The following is a 24,181-nucleotide window of genomic DNA, read 5'->3' on the forward strand; positions in this document are numbered from 1 at the left end:
TCTCCTGTGCAGCACCAGCTCCTTGGGGAAACCAAGCCCCTTCTGTAAACTCTAGAGCTCCAGCCACGGCAGAGGGTGGAAATCTCATCCCATAAACCGCCCATCAGACTTGGTGGGGAGGGTGCAGGCAGAGGGAGGCAGGAGACATGAAGGAAGGTCCAAGTTCAGTGGGGACACAAGCACTGGACGGGGAGCTGGGAGCCACCACTCAAGCTCTGCTACTTACGCAGGGGTCCCTGGGCCCTTCAGACCCGCTGGGCTTGGAGGCGGCTCGCCCCACTCAACCCCACACCCAGAGCCAAGGTTCTAGAAAACAAGGTGAAAAGGGGACAGTATCGGGCGTGCTGCAGGGCTTTAAGCTCAGAAAGGACAACGCCAGCTGGCCACAGGGGCCTGCTCCCCCCGACCAGGCCGGGGACACGGGAGCACGGAGGCTCCTCCCTGGTGTGCAGCAGGGGGTCCCCTGCTCCTGCCATTTGTACCAGGTTCCGTTTCTGGTCTGACGCCATTCAAGGCCCTAAACCACCAGCACAGCATGTGTGCCTTCACAGGAAGCACAAATCCTACCATCCCGTAAGACACAGCCCCACTGTGAGCCTCGCTTGTCTGGCTGGGACGCAGTCATCCGGGTCTCCTGACAGGGCTGCGGGGCACAGAACTGGGACACGCGAGGGCAGAACTAAGAGCCAGCCCTCGGATGCCTTCACCTGTACAGCAGGAGTGAAAGGGACCCCTCGCCGGGACGGACGGAAGGCCTGTCACTCATTCGTCTGATCCAGCTTCGTGTTAAAACTACTAATTTCACATCAGCATAAAGACCACCAAGGACAAGGAGGAATATTCGAGACACACGCTTCTGCAGACATGACACTGCAAAGCAGCACTCGTGAGGAATCTAAGGCTTGGGGCTGGGAGGAACCTCAAAACACAAACTGCAGCGTGTCAGATGCCTGACACCCCGTCTTCAAGGCAGAAACAGCACCCGACCTGATGCAGAAAAGACGCTGGAAACGACGCCAGGCTTCCCATCCCGCTGGGCGCACTCTCGGGGTTACCTGTCCAAGAGGGAGCCGTGAACCCAGGGTGCAGGGCTCTGCAACAGAGCGGCTGCATTCGTGTGTTTAACAGACTGAGCTCTGAGCACAGGGTCAAGGCTTAAACACAAAGGTTTTCAAGATCTAGTCCAGCCCCCTTGTTTCTAGTCACAGAGAAAAAGACAGGGAGCAGAGCAGCCTGAGAAAGGTCCCAGCACCAGACACGGGCCAGCCCCCTCCACCCGGCCAGTCCTCTGACACCAGGCTCTGGGTCCTCCCACCTTGGAGATGCAGGCGCCTCCCAGACCTGGAGGTGGGCCGGACCCAGCGCCAATGCCGAGACACCAACCCTGCCCTACGCTCAGCTTCTCAAGGGAACACACAGGCAGAGGGACCAGAGGGGAAGAAAACCCAAGGCCTTCCAGACCAGAGAGGTATCAGATTCCCTTTTCAGCACCAAGAGTCATCTCGCCCAGCACCTGAGGGCCCTGCCTGGGGCCTGAAAAGCCCCCAGTTCCACCGCCGCAGGTCGCCCGTGGCTGGGGGCCTGCAGCTGGTTACCAAGGAGCTTCGAGTCTGAGACGGACATCAAGGCCTCACAGTGACATCATTTTGAAGTATTTAAAACCACCTACCAGCAGCCTAAAGTCCATTTCCCCAAGAACAGGGAGCAAACGTCAAAATCATGGAGCAGTTTGGTAGCACAGAGCACCAGACAACCCTCCCCGAGGCGAGCGCTGCGTCTGCAGATGAATCCCCAGCCACCACCAGGAGTCTGCAGGTTTCTACAGGCGGCACCCGCCGGGCAGCAGAAGCCCCTGCGAGGCTGAGTGGGCACCCGGGGTGAGCGGCAGCGGGAGTCTCCCAGGCACCGGGAGCTCATTCGTTCTGATGAGTTGTCAAGTGGCCGAGTGCCAGCTGACTTGGGCGGAAAAACGGAAACTTCCTGGTCCACCCAGAAGCATCCTGGGACATCCAACACTGGATTTCAAGCACAGATCACGTCTTCTAATCTCAGCAAAGTCAACGCCCAAGAGACCAGAACCCAGTTGGTCTCTGTCATCGGTGCCCCTCTGAAGAGCGTAAGTAGCTCGTGGGACGCCACCCAGAACAGATGGGGACACGCGGTTCCGACCTGAGAGCAGCTGTCCACTCACTCGAGACTCCAAACTCCGACGGCCACCCCGGAAGGAGCCTCTCCCGTGTGCCAACGGGCCCAGGACGTTCTCGGAGCAGGTGCCACAGAGAACAGACCCACTCACCTGCTGCGCAGCCTTGTCGGCGAGCAGTGCAAATTCAACGGACAGGCCTCTCAGCGCCTGCTTGAGGGACCCCCACGTGCTGCTGCTCAGAGCGGCCCAGGAGGGGAGCGGCGTCGTGTCAGACCCTAAAGTGCTGAGCGGAAAGGAACACGGGGGGCGGAGACACTCAGACCTGGCGGCCGGCGGGCAGCCCACCTGACACGCCTCTGGCCAGACACGAGCCACTCAGGGTGGCCTGCGCGGCTCCGAGCCAGGCCCTGCTGCTCAGAGGGCGGGCCACAGCAGGCCTGGGAGCTCCCCCGCCAGGACCCGGAACCAACGCTGTCAACGAGGCCCCTGGGGACGTGTGCACAGTGGGCTTGGGACGCACAGTTCTAAGCGTGACCAGCCCTGGCGTCCTGTCCCGAGTCAGAGGAACCTTTTCTCAGATCCCACCCTGACAACGGGGAAAACCCAGACGTTCAGGATCCCACGCTGCTCTGCCTACGCCCTCCACCTTGTCTCTTCCAGACGCCATCTCCCGTCTCCCCGCACACTCCTTCCCTCTGTGGAGCTGGTCACTGCACTTTCCACTCCAAGCCCCTGACCGAAAGTCTAAAGACCCCTCCCCACCGAGCGGGGCCACCTGCCTCAGCTCCTTCCCGAACACGAGGAGGTCGGCAGCGCTGTCGATGGCCCGCGACACCATGCGCTCGGCCCGGTCACGAAGCTTGTAAAAGCTGTTGTAGACATTGCGGATCAGCTCCCGGCTGATGGCGAACTGAGCCTGGATGTCTGCCGGGAGGAAGTCCTGACGGGTGGGGAGGGAGGAGAACTCTGGTTACCAGAAGCGAAACGCCTTCAGAAAAGACGACCCAGTGGAGAGGGGGGCGACGCCACCAGCTGAGCAGGGAAATGAGCCCAGACCCCCAGGCCCCAGTCCCAGCCCAGCCCACAAGCCCGCTTCTCTCTAGCACCTGCCCTGGACCCTCCTTCTCATCCACAGAAGCAGCAGAAACGTCCACAGTACACACCACAAAGCGTGATCTTCACGCTCAAAACGGCGACGTGCAGGCCTGACTCCACGCACGGGGGCCTCTGACTGCCCTCGGCTGTTCCCGAGAGTAACTTCTCACCAGCTTCACCGCTACCTACCTACTGATGCTAACACTAACTACACAATGCTTGAAAACAGGCACCTTAGGGACTAAGGTGAAAACAAAAGCACATTTCTGCGGGGCAGCAGTGCAGCTCAGTGGTAGGGCGCAGGCTTAGCCTGCTCAAGGTCCTGGATTCACTCCCCAGCACCTCCGTAAAGTAATAAATAAATGAACCTAATCACCCTCCAAAAAACATGAATTGTTTTAACGCGTTTGTTTGGAGAAGGAGTGTAAGAAAGAATTGCTTTTATAAGAGCCACCAAATAGCTGCTTTCATTCTTCTGAGAAAAAGACCATATTAAATAGATTTTAAAATAAACCAGAACATCAATCCCCTGGAATCCAAAAAGCTGACGCCCACGCATGGGTCCATCTGAATCATGAAACACCTCGGGACGTGGGGCAGGAGCCTGGAGGGCCCTGCGGTCGGGGCTCAGCCACGTACGGGCCCTGCCGCTTAGACGCCTGGGGACCCTGGCGAGTGGCAGCCTGTCTGCACCTGTTTCCTCTTCTGTACGACGGGACTGGCACCTGTTGTGTTTCAGAGCGGTCTAAACCAGGGTTAAATGAGAAAAATGAGCGCTGCACCTTAGCCTGGGCCCTGGCATGTGGTGGGGGCAAGCTAAACATCACCAGCTATCGCCACAATTACTGCTCTGGCTCAGAGGAAGCGGTCATCCAGATCAGAACTCTACCTTGGCCCGAGCGGCCAGCTTACAATTCACGAACTCGTCTCCCACATACTGGGCGGACTCCTTCAGCTTGTTCTGCACATCCTGCAAAAGGGAGGGAGAAGCACGTGAGCCTCCACCCGCCGCAGAAAAGCCGGCGTCAGACCAACCAAGTCGCCAGGAAGCGGGATGCCGCCCTCCCCGAGAGAACAGCGTCTCCCTATGCAGGCTTTCACACAAGTGGTAATCTCTTCTCGTCTCCTGTTCCATTTTCCTCCCAGCGGCCTCAAGCTTGGGGTGGCGGGCTTTCCACAGACAGGAAGGCCCGAGGTCATGGCAGCACCGCCAGCTCCAGCTCCGGAGGGAAAACCTCTGCCCAGAAAAATGGGAACTCCAACTGCAGACCAGGGACACCAGTACTCCAGACAGACATCAGGGTGATTACGTCCTGGTAGGGCCACGTGGGGCGCAGAGGCGGAGGCTGAGGTCTCCTCCTTCCTATGGCTGGACCCGTGAGAACGGCGCCCTTGAGCCCGGGGAGAACGGGTGGGCAGAGGAAGGGCAGCACTCGGGGTCCCCAGCCCTGGCTCCCAGCCCTGCTCCCTGGAGGGAGGCTCCCTGGCAGCGCCATGCCCAGAGCTGAGGGCCCTACAGAGAGCGCGGGAAACCGAGGCAGAGAGCCTAACACGCAGCTGTGTAGGGTCAGGAGTTCCAGAATTTCAGGGATGCCTCAGAGAGTGTTTGTCCCAATTCTCTCATTTTACCAAAGAAGAAAACGGAGCTGGGGAGGCGCCGGGGACACCCTGCCTGCCGCCGCCGGCCCCCGCCTCCCTCCCCATCCTCGAGCCACGCCGAGCTCCCCCGTCCCACCACATTCCTCCACAGCCGTAAGGAGGGCTGTTCTATAGAAACCTGTCCACCCTAGGGTTCAAAAGACCCGTGCTCCCGGCTCAGAGGCAAGCATTCACTGAATGTCTGGAACGGCCTCGCCAAAGGGGCAGCGCCGGCAGGCAGCCCAGGCATCGCAGAGGGGGAGCCCACAGCCGGCTCTCGGGGTCAAAGGCCCTCGCAGCCTCCAGGAGCGGGGGGAAGGGACAGGCTCGTGCGGAGGCGGCCTCTGCGTCCTCCTGCGGCTGGGAGGTGGGAGCCGAGACCCCCCCCCCACCAGGTGCCTGCTCAGAAGGGGGTTTCCTCCAACAGCGGAGACAGGACATGCCTATCCCACCGTGGGGCATCCTCGTGGGCGCCCCCTCCACCCGCCCCCAAAAGGAGGGTCCCTCCGGGAAACCTCTCTGCCCACGAAGAGCTTAGCCCTGGGGACCCGGGGCCCCCAAGCAGCATCTTGCCCTCAGCTGGGCACAAGGGCTGTGCCTCGGCTTCCTGACTCGTGGACAGCCTGACAGCAGCCTGGAGAGGGGAAGCCACGGCTCTGACTTCTCACAGGAGCCAGGGCCGGGGCAGAGCTCCCTCCCAGGACACGCGTCCACCCCGCCGCTCCGCCAGGGAGAGTCAGCTGGTGCTCCCTGTGGTACCGAACCCAAGCCAGCCTGGCCTTTAAACACCTGTTCACATCTGGAGTCTCCAGCTCATCTGTAAACCTCCAAACCACGGAGCCGTCTGCGCATTACCCTCAAACCCTCGTGGCTGTGCTGAGGAACACCACTTCCTCCCGGACGCACAAAGCCCAGAGAGTCAGACCAGGGATCCCCCTTAGAGTCACACCCAACCTGTTCCCGGGGGAGAAAGTAAATCTTATTTACGGCGGCCCATATAGACAGAGTCCACCAGGGCACCCAAACCAGGGGATTGAGAGAGGGAGGAGGGGGAGACCACGAGACAAAAGCAAATTTCAGAAAGAAGACAGGAGCCGGGAGCCTCAGGCCCAGCACCCGGACCGCGCGGGCGGCCGCCCGGGAGGTACTCACGGGGCCGGTGAAGGACAGGAACAGCTTGAGGACGACGTCCTCGGAGAAGGGGGGGTGCCGGGCCACCAGGTTGATGAAGCGTTTCAGCGCTCTCCGCCGGGCCTCGATGAACTCCCTGTCGGCTGAAGGCAGAGCCCGGAGTGACCTCGCGGGCCAGGCCCGAACCCAGGGGGCCTCCCGCGCTGAGGCCTCAAAGCCATGTGGTCTGGCCGAGACAGACCCAGAGGCTGCAGGAGAAGGCGGGACAGAGCCCCCCCGCCCCGCCCCCTGCAAGCAGCCCTGGGCTGGGGCCCTGCCGGGAGCACCGAGGCACCCGCTGGTTTGCTCAGCAGCACCGGGCCCCTCGCCGCGGCGTCTCAATTGCGGGCTTCCATGACCCCGCCAACACCGCGCGCTACAAACAAGTGGGTCTGCGACCCTCGTACGGCCCCTCAGCCCAGCTCCCACTCACTCACTGCCACTCACCCTCTGCGTATGCTGACTGTGCAGTGAGGAGATTTAAACCTGACCACAGAGGAAAACAGTATTTAAAACACTGTCTTAAAACTACTGAAGAAAGAAAAGCCGGGTGAGGCCCCCTGCCCCTCAAGGCCGCCAGGAGCCCACCCACGGGGGCCGTGCCACCATAAAAGCCGGAACACGCGGTCAGGCCTCTCACGGCGGCTGCCAGCTCCCACACCCTGCCTGTCCTCAGTCAGCCCTGACGCCCGGGCTCCGTGAGCGCCTACCCCACTCCCGAAACATCTCTGGTCCTCCAGCCCTGACATCCCTCCGCCCTCCGGTGACACACTCTGCTCCGTGCGCGCATGTGGGGCGAGGAGACGGTCACAGCGCCCGAGTCTGAGCTGGCCAGGGAGCGGTGAGGGCAAAAGCTCTTCACGGTGGTTAGAAAATGGCAAAAACCCGACCTGCCGGCTCTGGGCACTTGCCTTCCCATTAGGTTTTATTTGGAATTTGAGACAAGAGCCGTGGGTGAGGATCAACGAGACCTGAGAGGAGGCTGCGGGCACCGCCCACTCCAGAAGCCCAGCAGAGACAGGCCAGCGCCACCCAGAGGCGCCCACGACCCCTCACCTAGCCCCAGGTAACTGCAGGGGAAGCAATGAAGGTCCAACAGCCATTTGCTAGTTTTTTATGTCGTTTGAGATGCAGATTAATCCCCGCTCACAGGCACTACCGCTCAGGGGCAGGAGACCGCCTAACCCGGGGGTGGTACCCACTGCTCAGGTTCACAGCACTCCCCGGCCCCCCACCAGAGCCCCAGGACGTCCCGGCCCTGCCCTCTGGGAAGGAGAGTGGGCTATACCCTTTCTCCCCTGCACAACAGGTGCCTCCCTCAGGTCAGTCACCAAGCAGGGGGTTCATGCAGGCCACGGGCAGCAGGTGATGTCAACCCCCCCCCACTCCCTGTAGCAGACCTGGGCTCTCAGCCACAGCCACAGCCACAGCCACACCCTGGGACAACCCCAGGCTAGCACGTCCCAGCAGCCCTGCTGCCACCCCCTCCCGTGGGGCAGAGGGCCCGGAAGAAGACCGGCCAGGAGTGGAGAGTGGCGTCCATCCTCGGCACCTGGGGTCGGAGGCCCCCACTTCCCTGCGCCCCCAGACTTTGGACCACCCGCTTACCTCCCAGCATCCTCTTGGGCGGGAGGGCCGGCACCATGCGGTACGGGAACTTCTGCAGCAGCATCTCGTGGAAGACCACGAAGTCGTTGTACCGCCGATACACGGACGACTGGAAGCGCTGCAGGGCAAAGGGCACCGAGCTCAGACCCGACGCCAGGGCCCCGCGGCTAACTGCTGCCCCGACCTTCTCTGCCAGCACCAGACAGACCTGGAGAGCCAACATCGCTGCCCTCCCCGTCTCCCCTCCCAGGCCTCTACCAACAGGAGAGGCCTGAGCTTCTCAATGCGTGGAAGCAGATGGCGAGCTCTGTGCAGCTCCGACTGCACACTTAGCTGCCCATTGCTTCAGATCTTCTGAAAGATACAAGCCTCTTTTTGGAGGTTTCAGTGCCACGGTGGCATCCGTCCGGTCCTTAGAAGGGAGCACAGAACCACCCCTGCAGGAGCGTCCCTAACATGCACTTTCAAATGACACGAACACGGCGGCACACACCTCCTCAAGGTGACCCAAACGCTGAACACGGAGACGTGCAATTCAAACAAACCGCCGACAGATCCCATCCTGAGCCTGCCCCTGATAAGCCTGCAGGCTCCCCAAGATTGGCATCCGGTCTGGAGAGTAACCCCACGGGGTCGAGTACAAAAGCTCACACGAGAACCACGCGTGAGCAGCGATCTCGAATATTACACGTTACACTAGTTACCATCGCTGCGGGGAAGCAGCCAGTCAGGGAAGGCTGCAGGCTGTGACTCCACCGACAGGACACTACGGAAAAGGCAAAACTGAGACGCAGGACCCCAGAGGATCCAAGAGCTCGGGGTGCTGAGGGCAGGCTGAGCCGCCGGGGGCTGCGCACTGCAGAGGTCTTCCTGTGAGCTGAGCCCCCACCACCACCACTGCCCCCGCTCGGTGGTACCTGGCTGGAGACCTCATACTCCACGTGCTTCAGGAAGAGGCCCTTCTTCTCGGGGATGAGCTCCACCTGCACCACGTCCCTGGCCAGCAGCTCCTGCAGCGTGAGAGACAGCAGCAGCGGGTTCCCCGGCGGCATCTGCATCCGACCGGCGTCCGGGGCCCTCTGCTCGCCGACCTGGGGCACTGGCGGGTCTGCAGGAGAGAAGGGGAACACAGCTGCTCAGAGCGGGAGCCCCCACCGCCCCGGCCACTGCCACCACCTGCTGGCTCAGCACGTGGACTCCCACGTCACCCAGCCAAACCCCGCTGTGGCCCAGGTCACATCATCCAGCACGCTCAGGGCATGTCCTCTACGCCATGAATCAGCTTGGACACCCATATCTCTAGGGCCAGCCAAGGCTCGTTGGCAACTTGGCGAAGAGAAAGAAGTGAAATATTTAAAAGTTACATGCGGAGAAAAAAAAAGGCCCTCTTTTTCTCCAGACTCAAGAAAGGGGTTAGCACAAAAGAAACGGGCCAAGTAATTTTCTCCACCATCCTGCCAACACCGTCCAGGAGGGCAGGGATTCACGTGGCTCTTCCCAGGTGCGTCCTGGTGGCGAGGGGGGAGCCTGGCACACGGCAGGTGCTCAAGGAACGTTTGCTGAGTGACTATTTCCTGATATTTACTGTATTTTCAGGAGGGAAACACAGCGCACCTCTGGGGGAAAGCAAAATCTTAACTGGAGCGCAGAATATGTGGAAAAACGGGAAATAATAAAGCTAAAAGGTAATGGGGGAAGACTTATTTTTGTCAGAGAAGATGCCTGCAGGTCATCCATCTGATGAAGCAAATACACCTGGACTATGCGAAGGACCCCCCCACACACACACACACACACAACCCAGTGAGAACACAGACAAATAGCCCAGTCTTACAGTGGGCAGGGGCGGGCACAGACATTTCCCCAAAGATGTACAAATGGCCAGACACACGTGAAAACATGCCCAGCAACACTGCCTGCCGTGGAAGTGCCAGCCGGGCCACCACGCTGCCTCGACCAGAGAAGAAATGACACTGACTGTCGGCAAGGACATGGAAAACCCTCACGCAGGCTGGTAGGTGTGTGGGTGCTGCAGGCGGGCAGCTCCTCAGAATGTCAGAAACAGGGTTAGCGTGGGGCCAGCAACCTCACTCCCAGGCGCACACTCAGGAGAAATAAAAGCACCCACACGGAGACCTGCACACAAACGCCACAGCAGCACCGGCCACAGGAGCCAAAGACAGGAAGAACCCAAATGCCCACCGACAGACGACTGGACACATGAAAGTGCTCTACACACAGTGGAGCAATATTCAGCCATAAAAAAGGCGTGGCTCCAGCTACAACGCAGGTGAGCCTGGCAAACGTGATGCTGAGGGAAAGCAGGTCAGTCATAAAAGACCTCTGTGGGGTGACTCCACCTGCATGAAACTGTCCAGGAAGGGAAACTGCAGAAGCAAAGCAGGTGAGTGCCTGCTGGGGGGCTGGGAGGGGATGGAGGGGCGGGGGTGGGGAGAGACCACTGACAAGTAAGGGGGGATGAGAAGATGCGCTAAAATTGACTGTGGTGATGGCTGCACAACTCTAAACATACTACAGACCACTGTATTAGATGTTTTATTTCACTTTTATTAATTACTGTATTATACACTTTAAATGAGTAAACTGCCAGGTATATAAAGGATACAAACCCTCCAAATGTAAAATGTAGGTGACATCAGTAAGGACCCCCCAAAACCCTCTCCTCCACAAAAGCAACGAGAACACTGTCAAAAATCGTCAGGATCCACCTTTTCAGAACACTAGAAAGTGGCTCAAAGTTGGTGGCGATGCAGGGTGCTGTCACTGGTACGGGGGCCAGTTAAGTCGCAGCAAGGTCACAGCAGAGCAGGCGAGAGTCCAGTGCGACTGGCCTTCTTAGAAGAGGAGGCCACGCGGGACAGGGACTCACAGACACGCGGGGAGGAGGCCACGGCCACAGCTGCAGCCCGGGGACGCCGAGGACGGCTGCCCTGTGGGGCGGGCAGGAGGACCCTCCCCTGCAGGCTGCAGAGGGAGCGCGGCCCGCCGACACCCGGACCTCGGACCTCCAGCCTCCAGGAGTGTTGTTTTAAGGCACCGGGTGTGGTGCTTCCTCACGGCAGCCACAGGAAACTCACGCTAGAGAAGTCACAGAATTCGTTCAGAAAAGCTGCTCACAAGCAGCAAACAGCAGCAACCCCTGAAGGGGGATCTGATTTCCAGAGGTGCCACATCCAGTTTTCAATAAAGTTTCTAAGACGTGCAAAGAAATAAGAAAGTATGTCCAGGGCGGGGGAAGGTCTCGCTCAGCGGGAGAGTGCGCTCAGCTGCGCGAGGGCCTGGGTTCAGTCCCCAGCACTCTCACTAAAAACTAAACAAATAAATAAACCTAATTACCTCCCCCCCAAAATATAAAACACTTTAAAAAAAAGAATAAACGATAATGTTCTACTCTACATCGCACAGGGAACTATGCTCAATAGCTGGTAGTAACTTATAATGAAAAAGAGCATGAAAAGGAGCGTATGTACACATGCACGGCTCAAGCACCGTGCTGCACACCAGAAACTAGCGCAGCACTGAGAATCAACCAGACGTCCATTTTAAAAAATTCACAAAGGATCTGCTTTGAGATTAACAGCCGATGGAGGCCAAAAGGCAGTGGGATGACATTCCAACTGCCAAAAGGCAAAGAGGGCAACCAGGAATGCTACACGCAGCAAAACCGTCCCTCCACAACCAAAGCAAACCCCTCACCAGCCGGCCTTCCCCAGCGGGAAGGAGCCACGTGGGAAACAAAGCACACCCGCAGAGGTACTGCGTTCGTTAGTAAACACAGACGGCAGCACTCGTGTGCTCTGCACTTGAAACCCTTTCTTTTGAGCTGATTTAAGAGACAACTTTATCAAGCAATGACTATATATCTGTTTTGATGGGCATGTAATTGGTACAGGTGTAATCTGTATGGTAACAGCCCAGAAGGGGGAGAAGGAGTGGAGTTTCACAGGAGCAAAGTGTTTATCTGTTACTGAAATCAAACAGCATTCATCCAAGCTACACTGTTATGAAGGTTAGCCGTAACCCCCAGGGCAATCACTAACAAAATCACAACAAAAGTACAGCAACCAAAGCAGTGAGGGCATGCGAAGAGTGCACCGGAAAATACCTACTTAATATTAAAAAAAAAAAAATAGAGGAAAAATAAAAGTAACGGGGGCAAGATCACTGGAGGAGCACCAATCTGGAACCAACAAGGATGCCCATTCTCCCCAACTTCTATTCAATGTAGTACTGGAAGTCCTAGCCACAGCAGTTAGACAAGAAAAAGAAATGAGGGACCCAAATTGGAAGAGAAGAGGTAAAACTGTCATTATATGCGGATGACATGATACCGTATAGAGAAAACCCTAAAGGCGCCACACAAAAACTGCTAGAGCTGAAGAGAGAAGACCTCGGCAAGGTCGCAGGACACAAGATTAACACTGAGAAATCAGAGGCATTTCTTCACACTGACAGACAACGAACTCTCGGAAAAGGAAAGTAAAGAAACAATCCCTTTTAAAATTTCATCCAAAAAAATAAAATACTCAGGAATGACTCTGACCAAGGAAGTGAAAGATGACGTAAAGAAAGGGAAGGCACCCGCGTTCTCGGGTTAGAGGCGGGCCAAGAGGGCTCTATCAAAAACGTTATGTAAGATTAAAATGAATACACGCATAATGGGGAACACGTTGTGACTTCCCTGACAATGAAAATAACCCCCAAGGCAGAGTGTGAGCTCAGCGGTGATTCCCAAGTGATCTCGTGTGGCTGAGGAATCCGGACTCCGATCGCTGGAGAGCTTAAAAGACTAAACGCGAAAGGCGTTTTAAAGCAAAGACACCACTCCCGACCACCTTAACCCCTCTGCAGAAGTTTCAATGATAAGAAAGCCAGGAATCCCAAACATCAATTTACTGAACTAGGACATTCATATTTTTGAAGAAAAAAAAATTTAAGAATGAGAAAGAAGGGGGAAAGGACATTTGAGACAGGAGACGCTGTCCTGGGATGGCCCGTACGCTGAGGAAAGGGCAGAAGAGCAGGGCCAAAGTTCTGGCTTTCCAGGAGTAAATGTCACGTTCACCGCAGGACTTCACCACTCTTACCAAGGGAGCCTCCTAAAACCAGCACCTGGAAGATGCGCTCGACGCCAGCGCAGCGACCACTCAGCTCAGAGCAGACAAGAGAGGCCAGCCAGGCCCGCACGGGTGGCTGCGGACAAAGGAGGGACTCTCACCTTTGAGGTGGGCTGACATCCAGCGTCCAGCACTCCCAGCTATGTGGCCTAGCGAGTGACCACCTCTGAGCTTTCAGCTCACACTCAGTAAGCTGGGGGTGAGGATGTCCAGCCCTGGGCCCGATCATCACCCTCTGAGCCTTGACTATGGCAACATCCCTGGATGGGCCTCCACCCCTGCTCTGACCCTTCCAGCACAAAAGGCTCTACCGTGGGGCTCACCTGGAGTCGGAAGCCCTGGCCTTGAAGAGCCATCCCCTGTCCTGACGCTGGGCCGGGGAGGGGCTCGGCCCCACAGGCCAAGAGCCCTGGGCTAACACCAGCTCGCACCCACAGCCTTCGTGGGAACGGACAGCAGAGCTGAGGATAACCAGCTCCCGGAAACACTCAGGAAACCTCGCCTCCCGTCCCAACAGATTCTGCAAGTCCCTGAGAACAGCTTAGCACGTGCTCCCCAAAACAGGTGTCAGGCCCTGGGCTCCCGCTGGCCCACAGATCAGGGCCCCGCATGCCGCGTGGACCGGGCCTCTCTGGGCATCTCGCTCCTCTGGCCCCAGGGTGACATGACAGGGAGCTGGCTCACTCCCAGGCCAGCCACCAACACACTGTGTGACCCCAAGTACCTTTGCCCCTCTGCAGCACGCAAAGGGAAATGGCCAATGAGCAGTATTTAATATCCGTTCAGCTCCGACATTCTGGGATTCTCTGAGTCGGTGATCCAAAACTCAAAGTAATGAAACTTCAAATGCAGCCAAAAACTATCCTTCCCAGCACACGTCCATCAGAGCCTTCAGGCAGGGATCCTGCCACCGGGACGCATCCGGAGGGTCAGCAGTAACATCTGGGGCCCGTCCTCGCCAGGAAACAAACAGGATGTGCCCAATAAACCCCGCTGCCTGGCATGCCCTTGCTTCATCTCAGCACAGCGACGCAGGGTCACAGACCGGGAGCCGCTGCACCGCGAGCACAGGCAGCCGCTCTCAGGGGGCCCCCCCGATTCTCACTGGCCCAAGTGTGGGGTGCACTAAGCACGTGGAGATCCCCCTCACCCTGCTCAGCCAAAGCACCCCAGGGGTCCTCCCTGCCAGCAGAGAGCCCCCCACAGTGGAAAGTGCCTTTCGAGCCATGAGAGGCTCCCCAAAAGCAGCCAGAGAGGAAGGTCCCTACTGTCCCCATTTAGCTGCAGGGTGGACTCCAAGTTCAGCATTCCACCGCCATACGGGTCCGCCACCACTGCCGCCCTCAGCCGCTGGCCCGTCAGAATGCGGGAGGACAAGGACCGGCGAGACGTGGTGGTCACAGAGCTGAAGTCTCCAAACCGAGCCTGTATCGGATCACCCGCAGGCTCCACCACACACGGATGGTAAGACAGCTATTAACGAAGAGAGAAGGAAAGAAAGAGGCGTTGGCACGGATGTGGAGGAACCAGAATCCTTGTGCGGCTGGTGGGCGCAGTAAAAACGGCGCGGCTGCTGTGTTAAGCAGTACAGCAGTTCCTCAAAAACTTAAATACAGAATCACCATGGGATCCAGCCATCCCACTTCTGGGCCTATACCCCAAAGAACTGGAAGCAGGAACTTGAAGAAAGGTCTGCAAACCCATGTTCATAGCAGTATTATTCACAACAGCCAAAAGTTGTAATTACCCACTGACACGTGAACGCACAAAGTGTGGTCCATCCATACAGTGGAATATTATTCAGCCTTAAACAGGAAGTCTTGACACCTGCTACATCGCGGATGAGTCCTGAGGACATGATGCTCGGGGAAACAAGCCAGACACAGAAGGACAGACACCTTGCGATTCCACTCCTGTGAGGGTCCTAGAGCAAATCCATGGAAAAAGAAAGCAGGTGGTGGGTGCCTGGGGCTGGGGAGTAGCGGACGGGGAGAGAGTGTCCGACAGGGACAGAGCTTCAGGTCTGCGAGATGAAGTTCCAGAGCTGGACAGCACTGAGGCGGCACAGCACTGCGAACAGTGTGCCTCCCACCACAGAGCTGTGCGCCCAGAAACAGTTACTAAATGTTACGTGGTATACACTTTACAGTTAGGAAAAACACAGATTGCTGGGCGCCGCTCCCAGAGTCCAGGGTGGGGCCTAGGAATGTGACTTTCCAACACGCTTCCAGCCGCTACCGCAGGTCCGGGGCCCCAGCCTGAGAACCACTGTCATGGGGCGAGCAGAGGGAGCGAGGGATTCAGTGCCTCGCCCAGGCCCGGGCCCCACACCTGACCAGGAGCAGGTGCTCGTAAACGCTGCTGCACTCTTTCATCAGGTGGGGGACCAACGACATTCTGGACAACTTGCCCACCGAAACCACACAAAGCGGGGTCAGCAAATGCCCTCAACTTCCAACCCAAATACTCCTTCTCAGGCTCCTGGAACGGTTTCTGCCTTTGACTGCAAGCTTCTCTGAGCTACTCTGTTATTCTGAAACCAGCAAACTGTTCTCAGGAAATGGAAGCAGAAGTTTCCTCTCCCTTAGCGGGGCCGCGGCGTCAGGAAGGGGAATCCAGCGGCCCGGCGGCCAGGGAGTGTTGGGGCGGCCCCGGACGCCAGGACGCAGGGCCGCCCCAGCGGCAGGCAGCTCGCCCTCGCTGACCTGTCGCCAGCCAGCTTCTCATTGCCACCAATTCAGGAGCTCCATCACACAACTTCGGCACAGCTCAATTTCATGACATCTGAAGGTTTACCTGTCTTTAAACAACTTGCTTTATGTAACATTACAACATTTTGAAAGAAAACCCCTCCAGCCTGCACACACCCATGCACGTTTTGCATATCACTCACCCCACGCGCAGGGCTGTAGCACAACACGGTCTTCACACAGGTCCTGTCCGCAACGCCTGCTCAGAGAGCAGCCGCCTGCGTCCCCGCCCCAGCACGCTGGCGCGTGTCACCGACGGACGCTGTGACAGACGCGTGTCCACGTCCCGCTGTGAGAACACCAACCCCGTGAGGGCAGGCCTTCGTTTATTTTGGTCACGATGAGTGTCCCGACAGCCAAGAACAGCGCCCAGCCCACAGCAGGTGCTCAAGTAAGCATTTATGGACGGACAGAAGGAATCGAGTTCACAGGAGCAAAAAGGCCACATCAAGGATTCAAGGCCAGGTGGGGGTTGTAGCTCAGTGGGAGGACCCGTGCTCAGCGTGTGTGAGGTCCTAGGTTCAATTCCCAGTACCTCCACTTAAAAAAAGAAAAAGAAAAAAAAGAACTTGTAAGTGGGGAGGGTGTAGCTCAGTGATAGAGGGTGTGCGTAGCATGCATGATGTCCTGGGTTCAATCCCCAGCACCTCCATTAAATAAATAAACCAACCTACCTAATTACCTCCCACACACACACACACACACACAAAACAGAATTCAAGGCCTGCGGTGTTTTCCTGAGCAGGGTAACCATCCCATGCCCTCCTGCCCCAACAAATCTCACTCAGGTCCCTCCGGTGACAGGCCCCAGGCCCCAGCGAGCTGCAGCAAGAAGCAGCAGCTCACACAGAAGGGCTGTCAACGCGTGTGGCCACACAGAGCCCTGAGCGGTGACATCCTCACGCTGGCAGTGTCACCCGACCCCCACAGGGCCTCTGCCAAGTTGCTGCGCGATCCACTTATCCCCCGAAGAACAGAAGGCAAAAACCCTATTTAGAGAAAGCTGCAAGGTGTCACATGGACAGGCAACCCACACAGCAAAAGAACAACATCCTTCATCTTCCTGCAGCGGCTGAAGTGCTTTTACCTTGAAGCAAAACACAAATAATCTCTTAAGGTCTCTCCAAGCCCTCCGGTGTTAGCTGAAAATTTCCGAACCAAATCCCTCCCAGTCTCCAAAGCTCGAGTCAAACACCCCTTCAGCAGTGAAGTGTCCCCTGCGCCCCCAGGGGATCCTCTCGCGGCTGGCTCGAAAGTCCCAGCTGAGCTTCCGAAATCCACCTCATTCATGAGCTTTTCCCACATACGACACCAGCTCCTCAGGGAGCTCTGATTTCCTAGCACTGCCCAGCACAGGGGTGGCACGTCGCACGTGCACCCAGGCGTGTTTTACAATGGACAACTGGGTTTCGAAACACAAAAGAGTTATGCCAGACCCCTTCCTCCCACCACACACAACTCACTCAAAACAGAGCACAGCCCTCAACGTAAGAGCCAAGACAACAACACTGCAGAAAACTGAGGGGCAAATCTTCACGGCCATGGGTGAGGCAACACCTTGTTAGTTATGACACCAAAAGCACCAACAAGAGAACAAAACAGACCACCTGGGACTTCATCAAAATAAAGCCTGTTGTGCTGTAAAAGATACCGTCAAGACCGTGTAAGGACAACCCACAGACACGGAGAAGACGCCTGTAAACCGCGTATCCGATGAGGGCCTTGGGTTTAAAAATACTCAAAGAATTCTTATAACTTGAGTTTTAAAAAAAAGATAAATGACCTAATTTTAAAGATGGACAAAGGATCCGAACAGACCTTTCTCCAAAGGAGACGCAAAAGGCCAATGAGCACCTGGAAGGATGCCCGGCCGCTGGGGTGGCTACAGTCAGATAGACAGGCAGCGACAAGTGCTGGTGAGGACGTGGAGCAATCGGAACCTCGTGCTCTGCTGTGGGACAGCCCAGCAGCTCCCCAGGAGGCTACAGGCCGCCCCGCGACCAGTGGCTCCACTCCGAGGTGTGTGCCCACGAGAAGTGAAACCCAACACCCACACAAAGACACACACATGAGTGTCCACAGCAGCCTTAGTCATCGGAGCCGAGGCGCGGAAACAGCCAAACGTCCATCAACTGATGAAGGCACAAGTGAGATGGGAATCAGCCGCGCGGCAGACCGCCACTCAGCCGGAGAAAGAAACACAGTACCGGCCCACGCCACGGCACGGACGAGCCCTGAAGATGTTTAAGCTGACGAGCAGTCAGCCACGAAGGGCCACACGTTATACGGTTCTGCTCACAGGAAATTCCCAGAACATGCATTTCTACACGGACAGCAAGGCCAGCGGCTGCCTGGTTGGGAGGGGCATGGGGGGGCGAGCACTGACGGGCACCGGGCTCCTTGCAGGGACGCAGCGGGCGCGCGTTGGTCAGCTGTGGCGACGGCTGCCCGACTGCTGGGAGGCGCCACAAGCCACCGGCCTGTACGCGAGCAACGGGTGAACTTACACATGTGATGTGCGTACAACACAATGTGAATTACACCTCAGGAAAGCTTCTGACAGTGTTTTATGAAATCCTGCTTCTCTGCAGCTCTGGGGACCACAGAAGGCGTGTCCTAGCCCAGCACTGTGCCGGGAACACAGCTGACTCGCCATCTCAAGCGGAGGTGTCCCCTACGGCAGGAAAAGCCGCCCCCTGGGAAATCCTCTGGTTGGGTTTCAGGCTCAAGAAGGAAAGTCCAGCTGGTCATGTCGCCACAGAGACCGCGAGGAGCCGTGCTCAGTACCCTGGGGACCTCCCTGGGGTCCACGTGGCCATGAAGCCGCAAGTCAGTCGAGGCAGAAGCAGCCACAGAGTGCCAAGAAACCACCAAGTTCCCCGTAAACAAGCACGCTTTTCCCCTCTTACTCTTCCCATGACTTCAAAGGCCAGGATGACGACGGTCACCTGGCAGCTGTGGGCAGTACCGACCGCCGTTAAAGCAAGAACCCTGACCGGTGGCACATCTTTGCGTCTGAACCTCACTGGGTGCTTTCCATAATATCTCCTTCATCCTGAAAACACTGCAAGTAGGCACCGTGACCGAATTTTTCAGACGTGGAAACTGAAGGCCCAGCCAGCAGCACAGCCTGCCCGAGGTCACAGAGTTAGGCAGGCGATGCACCAGGTTGCCCATAACACCAGACCCCGTGTTCCCTCCCTAACTCCCCAGGCCTCGTCCGACACCCAAAACACAGAGTGCCCCGTGCCTGGGGCAGAGGCCAGATGGACTTGGTGCAAATCCTCAATTCTTCTGTGACTGTGAACAAGCAGCTCACCTCTCTGCACTCAGTCTTCCCGTCTCTAAAATGGGGACAATACCATCTACATTACTGGTTGGTTCCAAGAACTTACATATACATACGTCAGCATTGAGCACAGCACACAGCGTCACAGGACGTGTGCACCAGACACTAACTCCCAGATCAAGCCGCAGTCCGAGCGAACGCTGGCCAGGGCCACGCTCCCTCGAGTCCCTGGGGCCCGCCGGTCATCCCAAACGGAGCACGGCCACCCTGGGACCTCCGGGGACATGAACCACTCATGGTCACACAGGTAGGGCTTCTCCAGCTCAGAGTGGCTAGTCCTTCCCAAGGGAGATGCAAGAAACCAAACCACAAAAGGGGAAAAAATACTGGTGTGTTTCCATCGGACGTCACAGAACCGGGGCCCGGTGCCGAAAGCAGTCGCCTATCAGATGACTTCCTCTGACTCAAATCAGAGAGAGAGGAACCGCCGGGCAACCCCCAGGCCCTGCTTCCCCAAGAGTCTCACCAAACCTGATTCTGAAAGGGCCCATCCTGTTTCTCAAAAAGCCTCCTGGGTCTCTCATTTTTGGAACGTTTATGCGTGGAGAGGCCCAGGGGCTTTTTTCAGGGTTTAAAAGGAATACTATTTTAACTAACTCAGGAAATCTTGGAATAACTGACGAAGCCGAAGTTCAAAGTTCCAAAAAGAATCCTCTTCTCTGTTTAACTCAATTCAATCTGGTTTTGGTTTTGTTCTTTTCTTTTTTTTTTTTTTTAACCCTCCTCCTGGATCTGGTTGGTTCGGTCTGACAGTGACTCAAGTTTTCTAGGATCTTGGGACATGAAAATGAACATGTTCCAAAACATCTGACAGGACTGAGTGTGTCTCCATTCCGGTGATGGCTGCATGGAGAACTTGTGTTCGCAACCTAATTCGGTCCTTCTATTAAAACACCAAGCAGCCACCCGGTATTATAAGCCAACTGACATATGGTTAAAGCCATTTAACAGAAATTTATTGACCTTCCAGAGACGGAACGCCTCGGAAACTGGCATGAACAAATCAGGGACTGTGAAAAATGTCACAGAAAGGAAAGCATGCAGTCCGTTTCCCCCACAAGCACCTCTGCTCTGAGCGTGGGGATCTGGTTCTCCAGGCAGAGGAAGCCAGACTCTCAACCAGTGCCCGACTCCCCCAAACTCCAAAACCGGCTCACTGGGACCATCTGAACTCTTATACAGGCGAGGGGAACGCAGACCACACTTCACAGGACGTGCGATTTGCTGTTTGAGAGCCTCACAGCCTACCCCGCTGGAAAGGAGCCTGGGCCACACCCGGCTCCCCAGCCGGAACCGAGCGTGCCCAGGAGACGTGCGGCAGGGCTGGTCCTGGACACACAGGCTCCCCGCCGCCGCGGGGCTGACACATGCACCCTGGCTGGCCCGAGAGAATAAGAAATAGACAACTTAAGTGAAATAAAATTTTAAAAAACATTTTTGAAAAAGAGAATGAGGACACCTCACAAGGGTCCCGGGCGGTGCTCGTGGGATCAGACACCCAGAACCCGCCCCTCTCAAAAAGCCCTTCTGGGGGGAAGGACCTGAGTCCTGGGAGGGGCTGGGGGAAGCAGTCCTCAGCAAATCTTGAAGGGGCCCACGACAGACGGGACCTAAGTCGACCACGGCAAGGAGGGGACACCTGCCACTCCATCCCAGAGCCGACGCCTGGTGTGACTCCCAGCCCCGCCACCCCGCCGCCTGCTCACGGTGTGACGCCGGGCCAGGGACGGGCGCCCCCGGGCCCCAGTCCCCGCATCTGTGAAGCAGGGGCTGCCGGACCACTCACCGCGCAGCATTACTGGGAGGGCTCAGGCGCGCCGGCACGCGGTCGGTGCTCTGACAGGTGCAACCCGCGCACCACGACCACTTCGCAAAGACGGCCCTGAACAGAAATCTCCCCCGCCAAGGAGGAGGCAGGAGACGGGAACACTCTGTACCCCGTGCAGGGTCCCTCTCTGGGGAAACAAGCCCACTTCCACAGGGCACAGTTAAACTTTAACCTCTTGCAGAAACTTCCACGAGACTCCCTCCCTCACTGCCTACCCGAAGGACAATTAGCAGTGGAGTTACCCCGAGATAAAGAACCACACACGTACAGACCTTCTCGGATCCTGAAGAGCTGAAAATGCGATTTCAAATCTCCCTTTAACGCAAAACCCCAGCAGAGAGAGGCCAGTTCTTGGAAGACCGACGGGCCCCCAGCCTGGACTGGAATTTCGCAGGAGTTGGGAGGTGAAATTCCGGTTCTCAAGATAATTAACCGGACTAAGTCAGGAGTGTCACCTGACTCCCGCCCGGCAGACAGATTGCCAAAGGGAGGCTCCTTCCAACGGCAGGTGCGGCCCCCAGGCATCCCCCTTTGCCAGCACAGATGCCCGTGGCCCTGCATCAGAGTCCGGGGCCGCTGGCACACCTGGACCCGCCGGCGGGCTGGGCCAGCACCAGCAATACCCGGTCAGGGACACGGGAAACAGGCGAGGCGGGGACCTGCTGCTGATTAACTGCGAGACTCTCCGTCAGGAGTGGACATTGATAGAACAAAACCTGTACCTCACTCCATCAATATTAACTCCAGTACGAGCTACAGAGTGGAAACTGAGGCCAAAATCGCTGCAAAACAATTTTAAAACAAGATCCCCAGGGAAGAGGGCATAGCTCAGTGGTAGAGCGCATTGCCTAGCATGCACAAGGTCCTGGGTTCAATCCCCAGCATCTCCATTAAAGAAAGATAAATAAAAAAACAAAAAGTTACTTACTTACCTCCCTCCACAAAAAAATTAATTAAACTAAAAAGGGAAAAAAAAAAACCCACAAGATCCCCAGCGTCCACCTTTGCTTGTCAAATCAAACTGTTGTTAGCAAGTCCACTTAACGTCTCGGGATCTCGGCAGGTTTTCCCCAAACACTTCCGCTGTGAAACAGACACACGTGTGCGCACACAAAAGGGTATAAAATGTCTATGGAGTGTTTAACAAAATTATACCTCAAACACACGTGGAACCACCACCCAGGTCAAAAATTAAAAGGCCACTGGGGTCCTGAAGCCCCCTTGTCCTGCATACGCTGCAGATGCTCCCTTCTCCCACCAGAGGCAACCGCAGCCCCATTTTCATGCCATTTCCCTTGGGCTTTACAATTCTATCACCTGTGTGGGCAGCCCCACACAGCAGAGTCCAATTCTGCATGGTTTCGAATTTTTTATCAACTGGAGCCACACAGTATGTGGTTTCTCTGTCCGGCTTCTCTGGGCACCCTCAGCGCAGGGTGAAGGGACTCAGTATTTGCAAAAGGTCACAAAACAGGACATCGCAGAGGTCATCTGAGGACATGTCCCTGGCTCTAAGAGCCTAATAACTGAGCTGACTGAAACCGATCCAACAGGCACGGCTACCAGCAGCAGCCGCCTCGAGGCTGGAGAACTAGTCCAGCAGGAGAGAGGCTCTGTTTACGAAGGGCAGGCATCAGGGCAATTCTTCATATTGAGTCCAGTGAAAGGATTACATTTAATGACATCAGCACCTCAGAAGCACAAACAGACGTTCCTTGATGCGTTAGTATGCAGACAGCAAATAGAAAATGACGAGAAGTGTTTCCAGTAGTGGAGAACACAGTCAAGTGAAACAAGCAGGCTGTAAAACGTAACTGCGCCAAAAGCGCAGGCGTAGGAACAAGGAGATGCGCTTAGAGGCAGTGGCTGTGGGGCCACAGGTGATTTCTCTTCTGTAAAATGTCTGTGTCTGTGGTCCTCTCACTTGCACAGCAACATTCTCCTCAAAGAGCCAAGCCGCACACAACGTGAAATTCTGCCTGTCTGCTCGCAACTCACTCCTAACACCTACAGCGGGGAACTTCGCTGGCACAGAGCAGGTTGCGAAAGACTCTTGGAAAACAATGTAAGTGAGCTTCTCGGAGAGACCTCCAGTCCCTAACGAGCTTCCCTGGAATTAATCAAACACCATGAAATCTCACTTTACACTTCGCTTAGCTTACAAACTCCAGATTGGGAGACAGCGCTGAAGACCCCCACACACACCCCCCGCAGCGGCACACACATTCGCCCACAACCCAGCGGCACAGAACAGGGACAGGTGGGGCCTCAGGTTGCCCCAGAGCTCAATTCACAACACGTCTGGGGCCCTCCTGCGCCCACCAGTCAGTCCCATGTGAGGTTTTCCCACTGATACCTGGTCTCGTTATGATTTCTTAATGATTCTACAATAAAAACCTTCAAAGGATGAGAACACCTGTTCTCCGTAGGGTATCGCGGTCAAGGGTCGCGCTCCTTGAATTCCTGCAGGTCCAGGCCACCTGCCTGCTGGACTCCAGGTTTTAACTGCTGGGGCGGTTCCTCTTAAGATACACCGTGGGCCCCACGAAGCTGTGCACATCCGCCCTGCATCTCACCCCTCCAGCCTCTCCCCCAGCACGCAGTGGGCCAAACATCTTTTTGTGATGCGTTTTTCTTAGGAAAGAAAAAATGAACCAAGACAGAATTCCCCCAGCCAGAACACATCACTCTCTTGCTAACCACAAATTCTGGCAAAATCTGCTCTACATGGGAGTGATTCAGTTCCTCTTTCTTCAAGTTGACACACTTTACCTTGCAAATATCTGTGTGTGGGAGAGAGAGAGAGACAGAGCTCAGAGAACATTAACACAAATGTATATAACATTCCCAGAGCTACCATTGTTATGAAATTAAAATGTGGTAGGTACTATCCTAAAAAACACGTATCATAAAAATGCAATTCTATTCCAACCCAGGAGCCCTTTCCACACGGCAGGTATTACTCTAGATACTGGGATGTAATGAAAAACAACAGTTTCTGCCCATCAGGAGTTGACGGCAACATGTGTAACAGAGGGAGGGGGTGGGCAGGAAGGTTTTCCGCCCTAGGCCAGACGGTACTTTAAGGTGCAATTTAATCACTGTCACAGGCACACATTTTAAGCGACAGCTAGATGAGTTCTGACCCGTGTGCACAGGCAGAGCAGCCGCGGCAAGGCTGGCGGCCGGGGCACCGGGGCAGGGAGATCGCCCAGGCAGCCGGCGGTGCAGAGGCTCGGAGGGCGAGCAGAGTTCAGCCCCGACCCCACGGGGACCCAGGAGGCGTCCCCAGGTCGGGGACGACAGATGGCTCAGAGCCTCCCAACCGAGTAAGGCGCCTGGAGCGCCTGCTGCCCGTGAGGCGCTCCGACAGGGCTGAGGCTGATTCTCCCTTGTTCTAAGACCAAGTGCAGGTCCGAGGGTTGGAGGGCAGCCGGGCTAGGATGCACGGCGGTAACT

General features: G+C 56.5%; 1 protein-coding gene across 4 annotated transcripts in view; it reads right to left on the reverse strand.

Annotated features, from left to right (window-relative positions):
- The window catches only part of SNX8 (sorting nexin 8), a 32,392-nt gene that overhangs the window by 5,028 nt on the left and 3,183 nt on the right, over positions 1-24,181 (reverse strand). For 2 of the 4 annotated variants that reach the window (XM_074345528.1, XM_010966474.3), the window contains exons 1-7: positions 20,995-21,262; positions 8,575-8,765; positions 7,658-7,775; positions 6,032-6,153; positions 4,131-4,211; positions 2,926-3,086; positions 2,297-2,429 (exon numbers count right to left, since the gene is read on the reverse strand). In XM_074345528.1, coding sequence (XP_074201629.1) covers positions 2,297-2,429; positions 2,926-3,086; positions 4,131-4,211; positions 6,032-6,153; positions 7,658-7,775; positions 8,575-8,765; positions 20,995-21,247 — 1,059 coding nt within the window. In that variant the 5' untranslated portion in view covers positions 21,248-21,262. Of the gene's footprint in view, positions 1-2,296; positions 2,430-2,925; positions 3,087-4,130; positions 4,212-6,031; positions 6,154-7,657; positions 7,776-8,574; positions 8,766-20,680; positions 20,833-20,994; positions 21,263-24,181 lie in introns of those variants that run through there. The other 2 variants (XM_074345530.1, XM_074345529.1) reach the window with 2 other exon arrangements.

Source organism: Camelus bactrianus, chromosome 18 (genome assembly GCF_048773025.1).
Source record: "Camelus bactrianus isolate YW-2024 breed Bactrian camel chromosome 18, ASM4877302v1, whole genome shotgun sequence".
Taxonomy (NCBI): Eukaryota; Metazoa; Chordata; class Mammalia; order Artiodactyla; family Camelidae; genus Camelus; species Camelus bactrianus.